Below are 19826 nucleotides of genomic sequence, written 5' to 3'. Positions count from 1 at the left end.
ATTCAACGAATCCTCATGCTCTCGTGAATGCAAAATTACAATGTTAAAAAATGAAATAACAATCACCTAATTTTTTTCTAGAATCATACTTGATTATTTCGACTTGCATTTATTTCGTTTAATTAATTATTGAAGCAATGGTGTTTGTTGTTTTTTTTCCATCCTGTTTTTTATATTTTATATAATTCTCTGCATGAAACATGACCCATTGTTTTCATCGGGTATTTTTTAACCACGTATTGAAATAATTCATAAATGAATATAATCTTTAGAAAAATATATACAGAAAAATTTCTATAGCATTTCATTAAATTATTTATTCAAATTATTGTATGAAAAATTTTAATTGAATTATTTAAATTGAGTTATTAAAGAGCTTATTGAAATATATTAGTGTTTTTTTTTTTACATAATTGTTTATACGGTTGTAGGCGTCAAATTAAGTGAACAAATGTCAATGTCGTGTTCTAATGTTCGTCGCAGTGTAAACACGAATTCTTCCGAACCAACAAACACGTTTGTATTATCATCGCTTATATATAACCCTCTGTCCTACTTGGACAAGAAGGAACGTACGATATTGTATAAAGAGTAGACATTTCACAAAGCAACTCGTCCAGGCGTTAGTAAAGTGAATGAAAAAAAAATATAAAAAATACTCAAAGTCGCGGATGAGAAAATTTTCAATCTTCTATTTTACAGTTTGACAATATTTTTTTTCTCTCTTTCTATTAGCTTTTTTTTTCTAAAATAGAAATGTGGTTTTGAAAAAAAAATATGTAATTTTAGTTTGTCAAATATTAGTCAATATAAATGCAATAAAATTTGAGGATATTTATTTTTTTTTTTTTACGATTAATAGATGAATTTATTTGAGCAATTTGATGAAGGAAAAAAAAAAATTAAACAAATGTTTGAGTGATTAACAAATTTTCAGATAATGAATGTAAATATTTTCTCAATTAAACTGAGTAATTTTATTTTATTTCAAATACTTTATTTTAGCTAAACCTTTTATTTGTTTCACTTGATTTACCAGAGCTTTAAATGGACCTCAATACGATTCGGATCGAGGGTGATTTTTCCTCTTTTTTTTCGAGTTAAATATGTTCGATTTCAAGCTTCGATCGAGAGAAATGAGAATAGTCAAAAAAAAAAAATTGAAGGTTTTATACTAGCTTAATAAAAAAAGAGTAAAAAAAGAGAAAAAAATTGGAAAAAATAAAAGAAATGAACACGGTGTCCATCGTGGGGTGTTGAAAGCCAAAAGCTCTTGTCGATACGATTAAAAGTGTAACGGGCTCGTGAACACATGAATGAAAAAAAATAGAAAAAAAAAATTGTATATTGAAATTTTTTTTTACACTTTTTACATTTGTATTTTTATTGATATCCAATTTTATTTTATTTCCAAATTGCAAATAAAAATTAGAAGCAGCTTTTGAATGAAAAATAAAAAAAAAAAAATCCTTTGTCAATCATGACGAGTGGTTGTAAAATTTCCTCTATATTGTGATTAATTTTCATTTGAAAATTCTGTTATTATCAAATTATTTTTTTCCAAAAAACATTTAATTTGTCGTAGATTTTTTTTTTTCATGGAAAATTATATACTGTTACATTTACAAAAAAAATTTAAAAATTTATTTTCAACAACTTTTTATTATTTAAAAAAATTTATGATTTATACAATTTTTATTATTAAATTTCAATTTAAATCCTCTTATTTATACGTATATTTAAAAAACTCAAATTAAATGACCTGGTTTTTTTGTTTTTTGATGAATTCATGCGAAACAAATTCATTTAATTTATCATTAGTATTTTTTTTTAATTTTATATCTATTATTTTTCAATTAAAAATCAATTAACAATATTTTAAAGCCCTTCAACTACCATCTTAATTAAGAATGATATCATCAAAAAATTTATTATTTATTTTTTTATTATTTGCTATAAAAACAAATAATTAATTAGCATTTCTTTAAATCTTTTGGATGAAAAATTTAATTATAACTTTTCCTAAATAAACAAAAATAATAATGAATCTTTTTAAAGCCAAAAAAAAGATAAAAAATAATTTTTATAGACTAATAAAATTATTATTTTATCAATCCAATTTACTATATAGCACATAATTTTTATTTTCAATTTATTGTTACTATTCTGGTATATGTATAAAGTGCATTACTGTAATTTAAGAAAAGCGTGTATATCTTGTGTGAGTTAAATGGGACATGCAACGTTAAAAATTAATGTTTCATACTGTAAAAAAAAATATAGTTTACTTTAAATTTTGCAATTTCATTCAAGACACAATGAGTAGCCATATAAAAGAATTATTTTTTGTCTATGTGGATAGTATATAGTCGATTGCATTCTTGATTTGCTTTATGTGTTGTTGGAATACATCTCCTTTGTCTCGTTATTTGTATGTGTATCGTATTACATTGTGAACAAAGTATGTTCATGCATATATAATTTGGTATATTGCATGTCTGATTAAATGTAACAATGTTGCTGTTATTATCAACATTAGCAATAACTATGGTGTCTATATATATTTGTTTTTTTTTAAACAGATTTTATTACTTGTTAGTGTATTAAAATAAAGCTTTTAAAAATTGTGTTATTTTTTTTTTCTTTAGAATGTAGTTTATATTGTTGTATATAATTTAAAGCTCAAAATTATTTATTTATAATTAAAATTTATATATTATTTAAGATTCAAGTAGGTTACTTTTTTTTCTTGTATATTTTGAAATACTTCTTTCATGTCTGACTAAAGCTTGAGATGTTCTACTTTCGTAAATTGAAACTTCGAGTAATAAAATTTGAAAAATTCAATAAAAAAGGATGTAATTTAAAGGATATTTGAATTTATGCTAACTCACTTGAAGTCAACAGTAATTTTGATATTATTTTATTACTAAAATTGCCTAAAAAGTAACTTTTAAAATCAATAAAAATCAAACTCTATCAACACCCCACCCATAATTTCATTACAAGTAATAAATTAATGATTTTTTTAACATTTAAAAAATTATAATAAATTTTTATTTATTATTATAAAAACAATTCAATACAAATATTTGTTATTATTTTTTTTTCTCTTATTATAAATTCGATTTTCTTGTTATTTTTTTTCCTCATTATAAAAAATTCTCCATTGAAACATTATTTATTGCAAGATTGAAAAAAATATAAACCGTAATTTTGAGATTTAAGATTTTAATTTCTATAAAAATTCTCCATAGAGAAAACGCATCGATAGATTAAATTTTTTAAATAATACATAATATTAAAATTTCTTTTCGTATTTATCATAAAAATATAATAGAAAATGCAATGACATAATGAATAATTTACATTTAAGTTGAATTTTTTTTCTAATCAACATAAAGTATAATTATTTTTTATAGTTCATCAAGTGAGCTGATGGTTAAGTCGGCGAGAGCCCTGCCTTCAGTACTTGTGGTCTCGAGTTCAAACATCATTGGTAACATTTGTTTTAGAGGCCCGAGTAATAACCAGTACGTGTTTTAAACGGTCGTGTCTTCTGGTGTTTGGGGCGAATATAATCTAGCATAGACCATGTGAACTACGCACTTAGTCTACGCCAGGATATATATCTGCCTTAAACACCGGACACCTTTTTATCTTTTTTGAAAAAAAGATAATGTAACACACTTACACATATTCTATCTATTTCTTTTTCACAATTATAGATGACAATTGTTCTTTTTATAATAGAAGAGCACATTGGCGTGATACGTGCGCCTGTATCCATAATTTCTAAAATGTTTATTGTTTATTATTGTTATAAACAAATGCTAATGATTATTTATTTAATGGATTTTTTTTTGTAAAAAAAAATATTGAAAATAAAAAGACCAGTGGAAAATTATAAAGTTAAAATTTTTTAAAAGTTTAAACAATTTTTTTTACAATAAATATTTGTTGCACAGTATTTCTGAAATATCCATTAAATAAAGGACATTTTGAAGAAGTAAAATATATTTTTTGTGGATTTCTACTGATGCATTTGTTTATAACAATAATAAACAATAAACATTTTATGTGTCGCGTGGTCTATCAAGCGCTCGTATATGTTACCGATTTAATCCTTCGAAGATCACTCTTTGTTTATTTGATTTATTTCGTTAGCAACAAAAAAACAAACTATGTCTCACTCACTCTTTTTTTTTTTTTGTTTTTTTGTTGCTAACGAAATGAATAAAAAAATAATAGAAAAAGGCAAACAGAAAGAAATTCATATGAGAGTAAGTGAGAGAAAAACAATGACCAATTAAATGTCCGGAAGACCGATGATGTTTGTCCTTTTTATATAAGGAATAAATACTATTCCAGAATATAATATACATATAACTCTATTGTTGATATAATATATGATCTATATTGATTTATTAAAATCAACTCAAACAATTGGCTAATCTTATATAATAACTAAACAAATGTTAATATTTGTTGCTGTAAAATATTATCAATTGAATTTGAAACATCGAACAGATATACATATATACATCATCACAATTCACAAACCATAGTATCGAATAGTAAATTTACTATCTACATGTGTACATGCCAGTTATATGAGTTCATATTATATATATACATAATATACATAAGACCATGAATAACTGAGATACACACATATTCATGACATGAATATATAAAGATTCATAGATATATATACAATTGCAATTGAGATATTGAATCCTATTGAAGCATGAAGATTCAGTTTATCCAATGTTGCCATATATTTGTCATCTATCTGGCTGGTTTATTTTCTATGCATCAAAAAAATTGAATAAAATTGTTCATCCATTCCGAGGTTAAAGAGTTGTTGAAGTATATTTCATATAAATATACATATTTTAGTCAATTTTATATGAAATAAAATTCAATTTTAAATCAATTTAAAGTTATAAAAAATTTATACAAATATTATCTGGTTTTGACTTAAATTTAAGTATATAAAATTAATTTAAATATAAAGTTTAAGTATATAAATGGTAGTCAAGTATTAAAAGGGTTTTGTTAAAGTCACTTGATAACAATGGATAAAAGCTGACGGGTCGATTTACACAGCTCATCGAGTGTGTACCACATCGGTTGATCATTTTATCTCTTTTTAATTTCATCTCTCTATCTATCTATTTGGATTTTAGCCCTTCCAATTAATTTCTCATTCTATGTATATCTATTGCTAGTATGACCCTTTCCACTGAGGAAAACTCACGTTTGGTATTGTCATTTGGGTGTAATTATACTTGATATTTGTGTATGAGTTTTCGAAACTACAATATGGTTGTTATATACATTAACTTGACAATAATATTTTTTATTTTTCAAATTGTATTTATTGAGATGAATAGACTGTTGATATTTACACACATATTTAACCTTATAATGAGTCATTTTGAAAGCTTGTAAATTACTTGAAAAGTCATATTATCATTAATTTATTTCGTCATTATTTAAACACATTTATTTTACTCTTTTATTTGGAGAATCATTCATAAATTTAAAGCTTAAAAATTATACAAGGATATATTAAATTTACTAATTGCAATTTAACCTGTAATGTCTCTATTTCGATGGAATACTTTGATAAGAAATTAATTAACAAAATTACTTTTTTTTTTTTTTAAGGATTTGTTTCTTGAGAAAAAAAAAAACAACGATAAGACGTGAAAATGCATAAATTAATGATAAAAAGTTAATCAGGGTTGAAAATATTTTAAGCTATTTGTACATACATTTATGCTAAAATGTAGTTTTATTTTGTTGAAAGAAAAAAATTTTTAATCTTTGATAAATACAGAGTAGAAAAAAAAAATAATTTATGTATAGTATTTAAATTATTTTTGTCACGAATTTATTAAACTTTCGATATGTATATTTTTAATGAGGATAAAAATTTCAATGAAGGTTTAAATGATTTAATATTGCATATATAATTTCAAAATGAATTTTTTGGGCTATTAATTATTATGAATAATAAATATTATTATTTAGTTATTGTTTAACCAAACAATTGACTATTCTTTTATTAAAATAATACAAAATTTTTTTTATTTTTAAAGCATGCTTACTACATTGTATTGCTGAAACAATGTGGGTATTAAAATGTTTATTAAAACTAGACATCATGACGTCATATTGTATGAACTTTACAATTAAATTTTAGTAAAAAAAATAAATATTTAAAGTATATCAGATTAATGAATATATTGGAATATTATTTGTTAATTTTATCGTGTTAATTATTTATTTTTAATACAGTTAATAATTATACTGAATCGATTTGAAGTTTGTTCAGTCAAGTCATGTCACATTGAAAATGTCGTATACATGATTCACTGTTGTGTCATTAATATCTCCTCATGACTGACGATTTGAATGAGTAGATGATTGAAAAGCGTTCATTAAAAATATTAATTGATATTTGTCATCAACAACTCAGGTAGAAAATTAAGCTCGCAAGCTCAGCTCTTATATTTTTAATTGGTATCTTGTTTATTTTTTTTACAATCATTTTATGAAATTTTTTATGCCCTAATTAATATCATTTTAATAACTATTAAGATAAAATTATCATCACTAATTAGTATTTATTAAATGACAAAAAAAAATATAAATAAATATTCATTATTTCAAATTGAAAAATATTTTTTATTCATTTACTTTTATTTTTTTTCCATGAATTCTTTCGATACATAAATGTTGAATTATTTTTTATTCAGAAAAAAAAAAATTGAAAACCATTTGAAGTATAATACTTGTGATATAAAAGTTTAACGTTATATAGGATTATTCATTTTTTCGAATAAAAAAATAATAAAATATAAAAAAAGAGAAAAAATATTACAGTATCTTTTAGATTTCTAAAAAGTTTTTTTCATTTGAAAAATTCTTTTTTTTTTTATTCATTTAGTTGAATGTAAAATATATAAAATTAGTTATTTCTTTTTTAAAAGTTTTTTTTTTATTATTTTTTTTATATTTTCATTTAATTTTTAAATTTTAAATATTAATTTAAATGTCATGTTGTCATTATTGATTATAAAAAAATAATGTAATATTTATATATATGATTTTACGTAGGTAGGACGCTTCGCGTCACCTACCCATTGAATTTGTCTACCGAAAATTAAAAAACGCTCTCATTTCTTAAGTAATTGTCAGAGACACTTTGTGTTAGAACCAAAAGAAGCGTATTTTCAATCTCTTTAATTTGTATATTTTCGATTTTTTCTCAAATAATTATTAAAGTTGCCAGAGCCAAAAATGTTAAAAACCTTTTTTTCTTTTTTTTTTTAAATATTAAATAACTTTTTATCTGTAAGCGTGATCGATTTGCACCGACTAATTAAAAGTTTCCTTTTATTTTGATCTTTAAATCGCCGCTATTTTGAAAACGATATCTTTAAAACTCACGGAGTTATTAGAATTCTAATAGAAAAATTTGATGTGGCTGTTTTTTTCCCGATTTACATTGGAACCCAACAAAATCATGTTTTGTGGAGATTCGACGCGCAGTGTTGGCAGCCCTGCTTAGTTCGTCTCACTCACACAGATGAACATATGTTTATGATAAAATTTCGTAGTGTTGTGACTAAACAATATGACATTTTATTTGAAAAAAAAAAAAATTACACTAACTAATAATTGCACATAACCCACCGGAGTATTGAAAATTTTAATTTTCGTTATATATGATTTTAATATATTTATTTTATCAACACAGTAGTTTTGATTAGTTTAACTTGATTTTTATTTGTTTAGATGTGCTTTAATGACACCCTTCGACTCACTAAGCTCGTAAAAAATTTTTGTATACGACTAGCGTCAATTTATAAGCCAAAATATGATGAAACGTTATGTGGTCGCATTGAGCTGGCAAATATTATCTTGGAATAATGCCAGTTGTCGTAAATTTTTTTTTTCTTTATTTTTACTTTCATCAGTATGATTATTCATACTTAAAAAAAAATTTATCCTTCTTTATTTTCATTTTTTCTTTTCAATATTACTCAACGAAATTTCCTTGCAATATTTTTCATTTATTTATTTTCTTTTTCGTATCAAATGATTCCCTTTTTTTTTTTAAATTAAAAATGTTGTTTATCTGTTTTTATTTTTGTTTTATTTTTAAAAACACGTCTCTAACAGATTCAGTGAAAATGATCCTTTCTGTCAAATTAATTCTGAATAAAAAATGAAATGAAAAAAAAAAAGGTTCGAAAGGGTGTCATAAACACACGAGATTCAATTTTCAGATGAACAAAAAAAAAAACTCAGCAGCAAGTGGATATTGAGTGGATGAAAAATCGCACTCAATGACCACTAGTCATTGAAATACGTAATATTTTTTTATTATTATTTTTTTTAAAATTCTACTTCCTTTTTAAATTTACTACTACTTTTATTCACTGAATTTCCTCGAGGCATTTTACAGTTCAATGTGTAAATTAAATGCTGTATATTTTTTTTTGTCATTTTTATAAAAGTTTGTAAATTGTTCTTGTTAGAGAAACCCTTGAAAATTTAATTTATTACAACGTTATTTGTAAATGAATTTTTTGCCAATAACAGTATATCTTTTTTAGTAATTAAAAAAAATTTTAATTGACATTTTTATCATTATGTTTTTTTTTGAATGGGGAAAAAAATGTCAGATAATAAAAATGAGAAATCGAGATTGAAATTACACATATGGAACTTCATCTTCAAGTCCCAGTTGGTCGTTGATTTTTATTGTCATGTGATTGGCTCAATTGGGAATTCAAATGTTACAAAATATTCAAACTTCTCAAATATTCAAAATATATTTTATATATATTTTCCCAAGTGGTATTATTTATCTAAAATCACAGCTTATATTGAAAATTTGACAATTTGAATTTTTACCATAATAAAACGAAAAGATTATTGTATATAAATTTAGTTAATTTAAATCATAAATAAAATGTTCAAATCAAGTTGGTAAATTCGTTAAATACAATTCTCATGATGTACAGTAATCGAGATTTAAATTCATGAATGCAAAATATTTTCTACCAGTTTAACTTTTGAAAAGTCTTTTGGTAAAGTTTCTCACTGAAAATTATGTGTATCACGTCAACTTCTCAGTCAACTTGTTTAGTAATAGCTTCGAGAATTAGCTCGGTTATATTATCATATTTATTAAATAATATGAAAATATTATTAAGAAATTTTTTTCATAGATATAAAAACTTTTCAATGGAAAAAATACATAAATTTATTTTTAAGTATTTTTAAAGAGGTTATTTGGAACTTGTCCAATAGTTGATTTTAATTTACTGATAATTCAAATTTCAAATAAATAATTAATATTATTTTTATAAAATAAATTCAAGCGGAAATACGAGTGTATTTGGTTCAATCAAAATAGGATCAGTGAGAAGCTTAAAAAATAAATATTAAAAAAAAACAAAAAATAGATAAAAATAAATAACAAATAAAAAGGATGATCCTGTTTGAATGAATGAAACAATAAACTAACACAGTGACAATTTAAAAAAAAAAAAACAAAATTTATCTTGTTTTTTGATTGCGAGATTTAATGATACAGTATTTTTTATTTTTATGATGACTATTACAAATGAATAGGCAAAAAATATAAAACTGTAAATTCTTGCAAGCTATAAGTTTCATCCTTTTTTTTTTTTTATTTATTAAATTATTTGCCACACTAGCTTTAAAATATTCTGTGTATAAAATATAAAAGTGAATTGAGTATTTGTATTTTAAAATTGCCAATCGATGCGATAAACCGTTAGAGGATATTCGGTGTTTGTATAAATTTTCAGGTACATTGTATAGACCGTTTGCCAGAGGACAATACAAATATTATTCTCTTGGCAAACTATCATTGAAATTTCATATTGAACTTAATAATTTAAATGCCAATAACAAATGTGTAACTTAATAATTTACAATCACAATATTACAAACATACTTTTAAAATCATATATAACGAAAATTAAAATTTTCAATACTCCGGTGGGTTATGTGCAATTATTAGTTAGTGTAATTTTTTTTTTTCAAATAAAATGTCATATTGTTTAGTCACAACACTATGAAATTTTATCACAAACATATGTTCATCTGTGTGAGTGAGACGAACTAAGCAGGGCTGCCAACACTGCGCGTCGAATCTCCACAAAACATGATTTTGTTGGGTTCCAATGTAAATCGGGAAAAAAAACAGCCACATCAAATTTTTCTATTAGAATTCTAATAACTCCGTGAGTTTTCAAAATAGCGGCGATTTAAAGATCAAAATAAAAGGAAACTTTTAATTAATCGGTGCAAATCGATCACGCTTACAGATAAAAAGTTATTTAATATTAAAAAAAAAAAAGAAAAAAAGGTTTTTAACATTCTTGTCTCTGGCAACTTTAATAATTATTTGAGAAAAAATCGAAAATATACAAATTAAAGAGATTGAAAATACGCTTCTTTTGGGTCTAACACAAAGTGTCTCTGACAATTACTTAAGAAATGAGAGCGTTTTTTAATTTTCGGTAGACAAATCCAATACATAGGTGACGCGAAGCGTCCCACCTACGTAAAATTATTTCTTATTAATTTTTTGTCAACTACAAAATCGATTTAATAATAATTCCTTATTTTTTTTTCTATGAAATAACTATTATACATAGCCAAATAATTTTATATGATATAATAAATATCATGTTATCTGATGCCGTTAATTTTCAGGTCAGTAATTTTAATTATAAATCATGCTGGTAGATGAACGTCTAAGAGCGGCTAAAACAGCCAATTTTATCATATAAACATCAATCTTTGTGTGTCTCATCAAGCACACTCGGCTTATCAAATAAAAAAAAAAAAACAAATAACAATTAAACCATACCATAACATCAAATTAAAACTAATTAATTAAAAAAATTTTCACGCATTGTTAATTATTCAATAATTAAAAAGAAAAAAAACATCAAAAAATTCCAATAAATAATTATTAATTAACATGAAATATCATTTTAAATATATTCACTGTTTACAAGGTGAAAATTTTTAATTAAATTATTTTATCATTGAATAAATAATGTAATTAATATTAAATTATTTATTATTGATTAATTTTATTAAAACTAATTTTATTTTGTTTTACAAATATCACTCATGTCATTTTCAGTATTTAAATTATTTATGTTATTTTTTTTGGTGTAGCCATTTATTATTTAAATTTTGTCTATTTTTTTTTTTTATATAAATGAAGAGCGATTGTGGTTGTCCTGCATGCTGTCATTTATGCACAAGGGAAATAAACATTGACGCTGGATAATCGAAGTTTTGCAGATGTTGTGTACATATATTACTCATAGTTTCGTACATGTCAATCTCGGGATTTTACTAATTAATTATTATCCCTATGCACTTTGTATAATATATATGTGGTTTAGTATTTCAAGGAATATATGCATATATTTATTGGATAATTCTCACGAGTATGCTTTTCTACTCTCGCCTCTCTCTCCCTCTTTTTCTATCTCCCGATAAATTATGCAATAAATTTTCATGTCATTTGTATGACATCAGGATCATGTACGCATGTATGTTTGTATTTGTATATGGGGCATTCTTAGTCAAATCACGGGGTCATCTGCCTGACCCCTCTACGATTTTGATAAGATGAGCTATTTTTGGTTGATTTTAGGCTGAAATTGAGCCTCTAATTTTTTTGGATTTTTTCATCAATTTTTCTAAACTCCATCATCGTAAATATCATTATTTTTGGAATTTCTCAAAAAAGACTATTTTTTTTTTTCTGATTTTTTTTTTTCACAGAATTAGGTACACAATACACGCATTTTAAGCTCAGAAAAAATTTGGTTCCAGAAATATAAATATTTTTTTTTTTATTTAAATTTTTATTTTCAGCAAAAAAAATTTCTAAAAATGCAGAAACAGAAAATTTACCAAGGGAAAATCTAGTTTTGTAATATTTTTTTGAAATCAAAAATTTATATGTTATAAACTTATATTCATTTTGAAAATAAAAAATTTCTGGAAACAAAAAATTTTTTTTGTCAAAAATGGTCCTTTTTGAGAAATTCCAAAAATAATGATATTTACGATGATGGAGTCTAAAAAAATTGATGAAAAAATCCAAAAAAATTAGAGGCTTAATTTCAGCCTAAAATCAACCAAAAATAGCTCATCTTATCAAAATCGTAAAATTTTTTTTCTGGAAACAAAAAATTTTTTTGTCAAAAATGGTCCTTTTTGAGAAATTCCAAAAATAATGATATTTACGATGATGGAGTCTAAAAAAATTGATGAAAAAATCCAAAAAAATTAGAGGCTTAATTTCAGCCTAAAATCAACCAAAAATAGATCATCTTATCAAAAACGTAGAGGGGTCAGGCAGATGACCCCGTGATTTGACTAAAAATGCCCCATATATATGTTTGGCTAATAACACTTATTAAATATTATCTTTTGCTAAATTACACAGTTAATATTTTTAGACTGTCATAAAATTTATTCAACTATTTTATTTCGTGGTAAGGTATATTTAAATTAGAAAAAAAGTAAAACTTACTCGAGCAAGTGCAACAGCCGGAAATGTATCCCAAGCAAGTTCTGTTTCTTCGCCAGTTTTTCCATGTCTTTGACCAGCTAATATTCTTGCTGCTGTCAATGTACTCATTCCCATACCATCACCAACAAATAATATAACACCTTTTGCTTCACCAGTTGGTGTTGTTCCACTTGATCCTGATCCAGCTGAACGTATTCTTGATTCTATATTACGTGTCGCTGCATCATACCACACATTTCTTTCTGTAAAAAAAAATAATAATAATATATTTTAATGTAAAAAGAATAATGCAAAGTAAAAAAAAGAGGTTTATTATTATTTTTTATTCTCTTAAATTTTATTCAAAGACAAAAAGAATAATAACATAAAGGAAAATATCCGGAAGCTTTAGGTTTTTGATCACAATTGTCTGGCAATTTTTTTTTTTTTTTTTGTATACTCGCATGCTTCATAAATCTTGAAGCAGTAACCTCCAGGATTTAGCTCACCCAAAGCTCCATATATAACAAACTGGGGCATTTCCTTTGAGTGATATTGTCACATAAATTTTTGTCATATTTTATTTTTTTTTTTATTTTAAATTCAATTTTATATCCAACATTTAATTTTTTGGTTTTTTTTTTATGAAAATATTTATTTTTTATTGTTGTTATTATTTAGTGAAATATTATTAATTGTTTTGGTTATTTTTTTTCCATTAAAAAATTTAAAATATACAGAAAAACCAATTTTGTTGAAAATATTATTATTGAAATTGTGAAAAATAATATAAAGGAAAAAAAAAAAAATTATAAAGAATGAAAATTGTAGTAGTATTTTGTCGGCATTGTTTTAACTGTCTTACTTTTGAGATTTATGTTTGAATATTTTTTTTATTATTTGTTATCGCAATGGGGAAAAAAAAAAGAAAGAAAAAATTTAGTTAAAAAATATTCAAGTTGAAATTTCCACTCAAAATGTTGGATTTAAAATAAGAATTGTTTTTCGTTTTTTTTTTTTAAAAAAACAACCAAGTTTTTTGCATTTTGTTTAGGTTTAATATTGAGAGGAAAAAAGTGGTGTAAAACGGGAGTATTAAACTCAAAATAGAGCAACTTTTTCAAAGTGTTAATGTAAAAAAAAAAAATAATAAAAATAATTTTTTAATTACAAAAATAACCGGTTTAAATAAAAAATATTAATTTAGTGTAATTTACTTATTTATAATTTAATTAATTACGTACAAATAAAAAAAAAAAAATGTTTTTTCATTAACAATTTTACCAACTAAAAAAAATCATAAAATAAATATTTTTTTTGCCATTTTTAAAGCCATTAAAGTAATTAAATAAAAAAATATATTTTTTTCATATTTTTACATTAAAAGTATTTCATTATATATAATTTTTTTTTATTTATTTATATTCTAAAAATATTATAATTAAAATAAAAGTTTATAATTATTCCAAGTGTATTTATTCAAATTTTTTTTTTACATTTCAATCTTGAATGATGATAGTATTTAATCCCCATGTTTAATTAATAATTAATCAAATATTTGTATTCATTCACTAGAATTACACAGTGAATTCAACAAACATCTCCATGTAAAATTAATTACATATCCCTTACAAGCAGAAAATTAATATAAATAAAAAATAAAGCTATTTATCATTTGATATCCTCTTCATATTTATAAGATATTTTTATATTTATTACTAAATTATTACCAACTTAAAATCAATAAATAATCATAAATTTCAAAACACATTATCTTTTTTTTTTTTTCATTTATAAAATTTAATTGACAAGATGAAGTGTCGTAAATTGAAAGATACATTTTCTCAATCCCTTAAAATATTATCTAAGTGTTTTTTCTTATATAAAAAAAAAAAAATATATAGTTGCCATTCAATAAGCAACGTTTTAGGATTATTTACAGAAGAGGATAATATTTCGTTTGATTTCGTTGTAAATTTGGTAGTTTTTGCGGACGCAAGGTAGTATAACTAAAGTAACCAAATGTAAGAGGGTGAAAAAGGTCTCATCTGACAACAATAAAAAAAACTAGACCCTTGTGAACTTTATTTATTTTTTTTTTTTTTGTGGTGTGTGATATGCTTGGGCTCCCCTCGGTGTTATTAGTTACATATATCGTATACTCTTTGCCAAAAGTAGATTTTTTTTTTTTTTTTTTCCCTCTACATTCTCGCACCCTCAGAGGGATAAAAAAACAATTGAGGATTCTTTATAACTGTCTCGTCATTGTGCCGATTCATATGGACCCTTTAATTTACCACTATAATCGTTTATTTTTTTTTTTTTTTTATTTATTTCTAACACACTTTTTCTACATAGTAAAACGACTACTATTATGTCGCGCATAACGCCCTTTTTTTTTGTTTTAGAAAATCGATGTTTAATAATAATAACACTAGGAAAAAATTATTTCATAAAGTTTTTTAAATATATTTTTTATATTTATTTAAATCAAATAGTGAAATTCCATTTATATCTTTCATATTAAAATATTTTTTATTAAAGATATTTGTGAAGTATTTATTTATCAAACTAAAATACACATATCTTGTGTATATTTCTGTCGATTAATACGCAAATATATATTATGTGTATATTTTTAAGGCTTTTATAGAAACATCAATATTTATACAACAGAACGAATTTAGTTCTTCAGCTGTTTTCGTATTATTTTCATTGTATTTTTACTTTTTTTTTTTTTTTTTTCGATTTTATATTTTAAATGTTCATGTGAAAACACTTTAATTTATGAAGTGGGAAACATGAAAGTTTTTAAATTATTATGACTCAGTGTAAGCTTTAAAAAAAAACTAAAAATTTTTCAATTTTTTTTTTAATTATCATTTTAAAAATGGATATTAAAATTTTTTTTTTTTTTCAAATTTTCTTTTATATATTTAAAATACAGAAAATATATCAATGTATTTTTTTTTGTGATAAAAATATCTAAAAAATTAATTAAATAAATTGAGATTATTTATTTTATTTTTTTTTAATTTTGTTTTACTACTTGACATTTGCCTCAAAGAAAGCACGATATTTTAAAAATAATATTAAAATTATTTTTCAGTATTAAAACAAAAAAAGCTTAACTAAGTTTTGTTTAATCAATAAAATGATTAAAAAATATATCAACATGCTATTCTCGTCAATTTAAAAAGCTGATGATTTTTTTTTTTAAATTTATCAAAGAAGAAATTGAAAGCTCACACAGAATAAATGAAAAATAATAATGACCACTTGACTCCTGGTTTAAATTGATAGTACCAAGATCATTGATGATAGCATCAAAGTGATTACATAATAATGAAAACCGATGATCCGTTGAATGGTCAATCAACAGGGTTAAGTGATTCGTGATTGTCATCGATTAAAACGAGAACGAAGCTTTCATTGATCATGTTCAAAATGTTAATAACCCCAGAAAACCTTTCACTAAAATTAATTGAATTCATCTTATCTTCGTATTATTAAAAAAAAAAAAAAAAGATAACTTATCAAAACCATCACAATTATTTTAATAATAGTCCATACAATTTTTATCATTTTTCATAAAATAAATTTTAAAAAAAATCTGCTGAAAAGAAGCAGCAAAAAATTGAATTGTTCGTTTTTTTTCGTTAGAAAAATTTTAATGAAAAAAAGCTCTTTTTTTCAATTTACCTTGGTCACCAGCAAATACTTGAACAAAAGTCTGAATTGTTAGGAGTATAAGGGCGGGGCTAAGTATACTACGTCTGTAATAATCTCGATGATGATGACGATGATGATGACGATGATGATGGTGGTGGTGGTAATGTTGCCGCATTTCCGAATATTAAATTCGGCTCAGGCCAGTTTGCCTGGCCCCTCACTATTTCATGTAATTCTATGTGACACTTTCCCACTTCATTACCACTTCACAAGCTTAACAAAAACACATACACAAACACATACACTTGAAATTTTTGCTGAACACAACCACCAAGTGTACTTTTATGTTTGTTAATTTGTCATGACAGTACACTGGACTGTTGTAAAGTCAACAAGAACACTGAGCTTTTTTTCACTTTTTATTATTACTATTGTTTAATTGGCTTTTTTTTTTTTTTGAATTTTATTTGACACTCTACAAATTGACGAATTCACATCACGCTATTTTTTTCAGAAAGACAATTTTGATTTTTTTAATTTTCACAGTTGAGTACTTTGTTGGATAATTTTATTTCTTTTTTATTTTCTTCACGTGCTCATCCTTTCGTTTCACTTCTTTCAGTTTTATTGGTTTTTTATTTATTTTTTTTTTTTGCAGGACCCTTTTTAACTTTTTTAAAAAGAGCTAGCCTTTTTTTTTTACTTGAGCCACGTTCAAACTCAACTTTATAGTTGAAAAAAATAAAAAAAAAATTAGTATTTTTTGTTTAAAAAAAAAAAAGCGTTATTTAAGTTTACAAAATAATCTCGACTTTTCTCTTGAAGTAGTTTTTAGTACTTTACACACTTCATCTGTGAATTCAATCGAAATAAATCCTCAAAGCCACCACAAACATATAGATTTGTGTTTTGTTAGTTTATTTTTTTTTATTTGTTTATTTTTACTAGAATTTATCAAGAGCTTTTTTTATAGATGGAAAATTTTAACGATAACAAATTATCGTATTTTATACAACACAATATAGTCACTAAAAAAATAAATAATAAAATTTAATAAAATATAATATTTATTATTATTTTTTATTAACTAATAAACTTTTTTTTTTTTTTATCTTTTTTACGTCTTATGATTTTAGTTCATCGTTAATTTCCAGATGCACTTTTATGGTCAAAGCGATGATTGCTCTTTTCTATAACAAACTTTTATTTTTCATCAAAGAACATTAATCTCAAAATTACTAAAGTTTTTTTACTCCTTTATTTTTTTTTAATTGAACAGATAAATTTCTTGAAAAAATTATGAAAAATTCTTCGATCCAAGAGCCACCTGAACTAAGTCACAAAACTAATTAATTCAATAGAAAAAAAAATATAAAAAAATTAATAACTCGATTTGTTTTTTTAAACTAATTTTCAATTGTTTATTAAATTTTAAATAATAATCGAAACAAATAAATATTAACAGTATTTAAAATATCAAGATTAGTGATTTTATATTTTTTTTAATTTAACTATTTAATTTTTCAATTAAATTTTTATTCAAATTATTAAATGCCTTGTTAAACATTGCATGTGAAAAAAAAAAAAAATTCAATTTCACTAGTTTATTGTATCAAGCTACAGGTGCATAAATTCAAAAATGTCAATCCAATTTTTTTTTAATTAAAAAAAATTCACGAAAATAAATTTACACTATAGTAACACATTCGAAAAATTTCTACAAGCAAAATTAAAATTTGTATAGTATTTCGAAGCTTTTTTTTTGTTTTAAAAATGGGATTTTTTTTATTGACATTTGACGTTGATTTAATTAGTTGAATAATTTAAATAGATATCACTAATTTATAGAAGTGTCTGTGACGGAACCGACGCCCGTACTGTTTTGAGTATTCAACGATGATGAGTCCACTACCAGATGTGCAACTTTCCGAATATTTGTCTCTCTTTCTCTCGTTGGTTTACTCGAGTATGCGCGTAACACCAGTAAATTTTCTGCAATATATAAACCGCAACAGCGTTTGGTTCCTTCAAAGGACAAAGTATGAATTTATGTTTATGTTACTATACCACGTGGTTGTACATACTTGACTAGGTCAATTTAATTATATACATATTATTCGTCAAAAAAAAAAATAAATAAATAAAATAATATTAAATTTGAATTAATATATTTTATAAATTTATAATTATTATTTACATATGAAAAAAAATTATTTCATCTTGTTTTGATACATTATATATGTTTGTAAAAATTATCAAAAAACATTTAAATTTATAAATTAATATTAAAAAGTTTTATAAATTAATTTTTATTATTTTTAAACGAGGGGGAAGTCACTCCAAAATTTAGTGTACACCAGATTACAGATTACCGGTAATCATGTAATCTTTCCATTGATTACACAAGATTACTTTTTTTGTAATCACAAAGAATCCCAGTAATTATTTATGATTACACTTAAAATTCAAAGATTTCAAAAAGATTACACGAGATTATTGAAGATTATTGAAGATTACACCAGATTACAGATTACCTGTAATCATGCAATATTCCTAATGATTACACAAGATTACTTTTTTTTTTGGTAATCACAAAGATTCCCTGTAATCTTTTATGATTACACTTAAAATTCAAAGAAGAAAAAAAAAATTAATGAAAAACGAATAAAGAAAAAAAAAATTAGTATACTATACATGTGCATGTATACACGCGCATGCGCGATCTGAAAACAGAGAAGGGAAGATTACTGAGATTTTCTGTAAGCATATCAAGATTACAAGAAATTTTTGCAGATTGCAGATATACGACGTAAGATTACTGGTGATTACATAAAATTTTTAAAGATTATTGATGATTACAAATGATAGCAAGAGTACTTTAGATTACATCGATTACAAGATTTTTCCGTAATCATTTTTGTATGATTTCAAGAGATTATTGAAGATTTTTCTCCCAATGTACACCAGATTACACAAGTGACTTCCCCCACAAGTGAATGTAAATTTAATAATTTATATATTCATTTATTCCATTTTTTTATTTTATTTTTATTCTTACCCTCTTTTTATTTTATATTTTTCATTTTTTATTAAATATTTAATATAATAATTTTTGATTTACATTTAATCAAATATTATTTTAAATATTTATCAACTTTATTTATAAAACAAAAAAAAAAATATATTAGTTATTATTCAAAGATAAATTATTGGCATGTAAAATTTAAATGGCCATGGGCATTTTATCATGTTTATTTCACCGGCAAACATGTCAGACAAAACATGCATCAGTTATACATGATATCAACATTGTTATTTTATATTAATAACCTAATTATTATTATCAAAAATATGCATAATGTTTTTCCTCTTTTCATTCTATTTATATTTTTTTTTATTAAGAAACTAGGATATTTTATAATCTCATTAATTTTTAAATATTCACGACAGGTGTCGTGTTACAGTATACTTAATGTCAATATTGCATGTATACTTAAAAAAAGTGTTAGATTAAATTATAAAAATTTTTATAAACTATATATAATTAAGAAAA

The 19826-nt window shown here is 23.5% G+C and overlaps 1 protein-coding gene across 1 annotated transcript in view; it reads right to left on the bottom strand.

Annotated features, from left to right (window-relative positions):
* LOC122848884 (alkaline phosphatase, tissue-nonspecific isozyme-like) overlaps nt 1–18145 on the bottom strand; it is a 38999-nt gene extending 20854 nt beyond the window's left edge. Inside the window, exons 1-2 of the mRNA XM_044147284.1 lie at nt 16304–18145; nt 12623–12864 (exon numbers count right to left, since the gene is read on the bottom strand). Of these exons, the coding sequence (XP_044003219.1) occupies nt 12623–12864; nt 16304–16448 (387 nt within the window). The 5' untranslated portion in view covers nt 16449–18145. The remainder of the gene's footprint in view (nt 1–12622; nt 12865–16303) is intronic.
* Nucleotides 18146–19826: the final 1681 nt, after the last annotated feature.

Source organism: Aphidius gifuensis, linkage group LG2 (assembly GCF_014905175.1).
Source record: "Aphidius gifuensis isolate YNYX2018 linkage group LG2, ASM1490517v1, whole genome shotgun sequence".
Taxonomy (NCBI): Eukaryota; Metazoa; Arthropoda; class Insecta; order Hymenoptera; family Braconidae; genus Aphidius; species Aphidius gifuensis.
The sequence above is the reverse complement of the archived record's forward strand: the minus strand, read 5'-3'. Positions and strand labels throughout refer to the sequence as shown.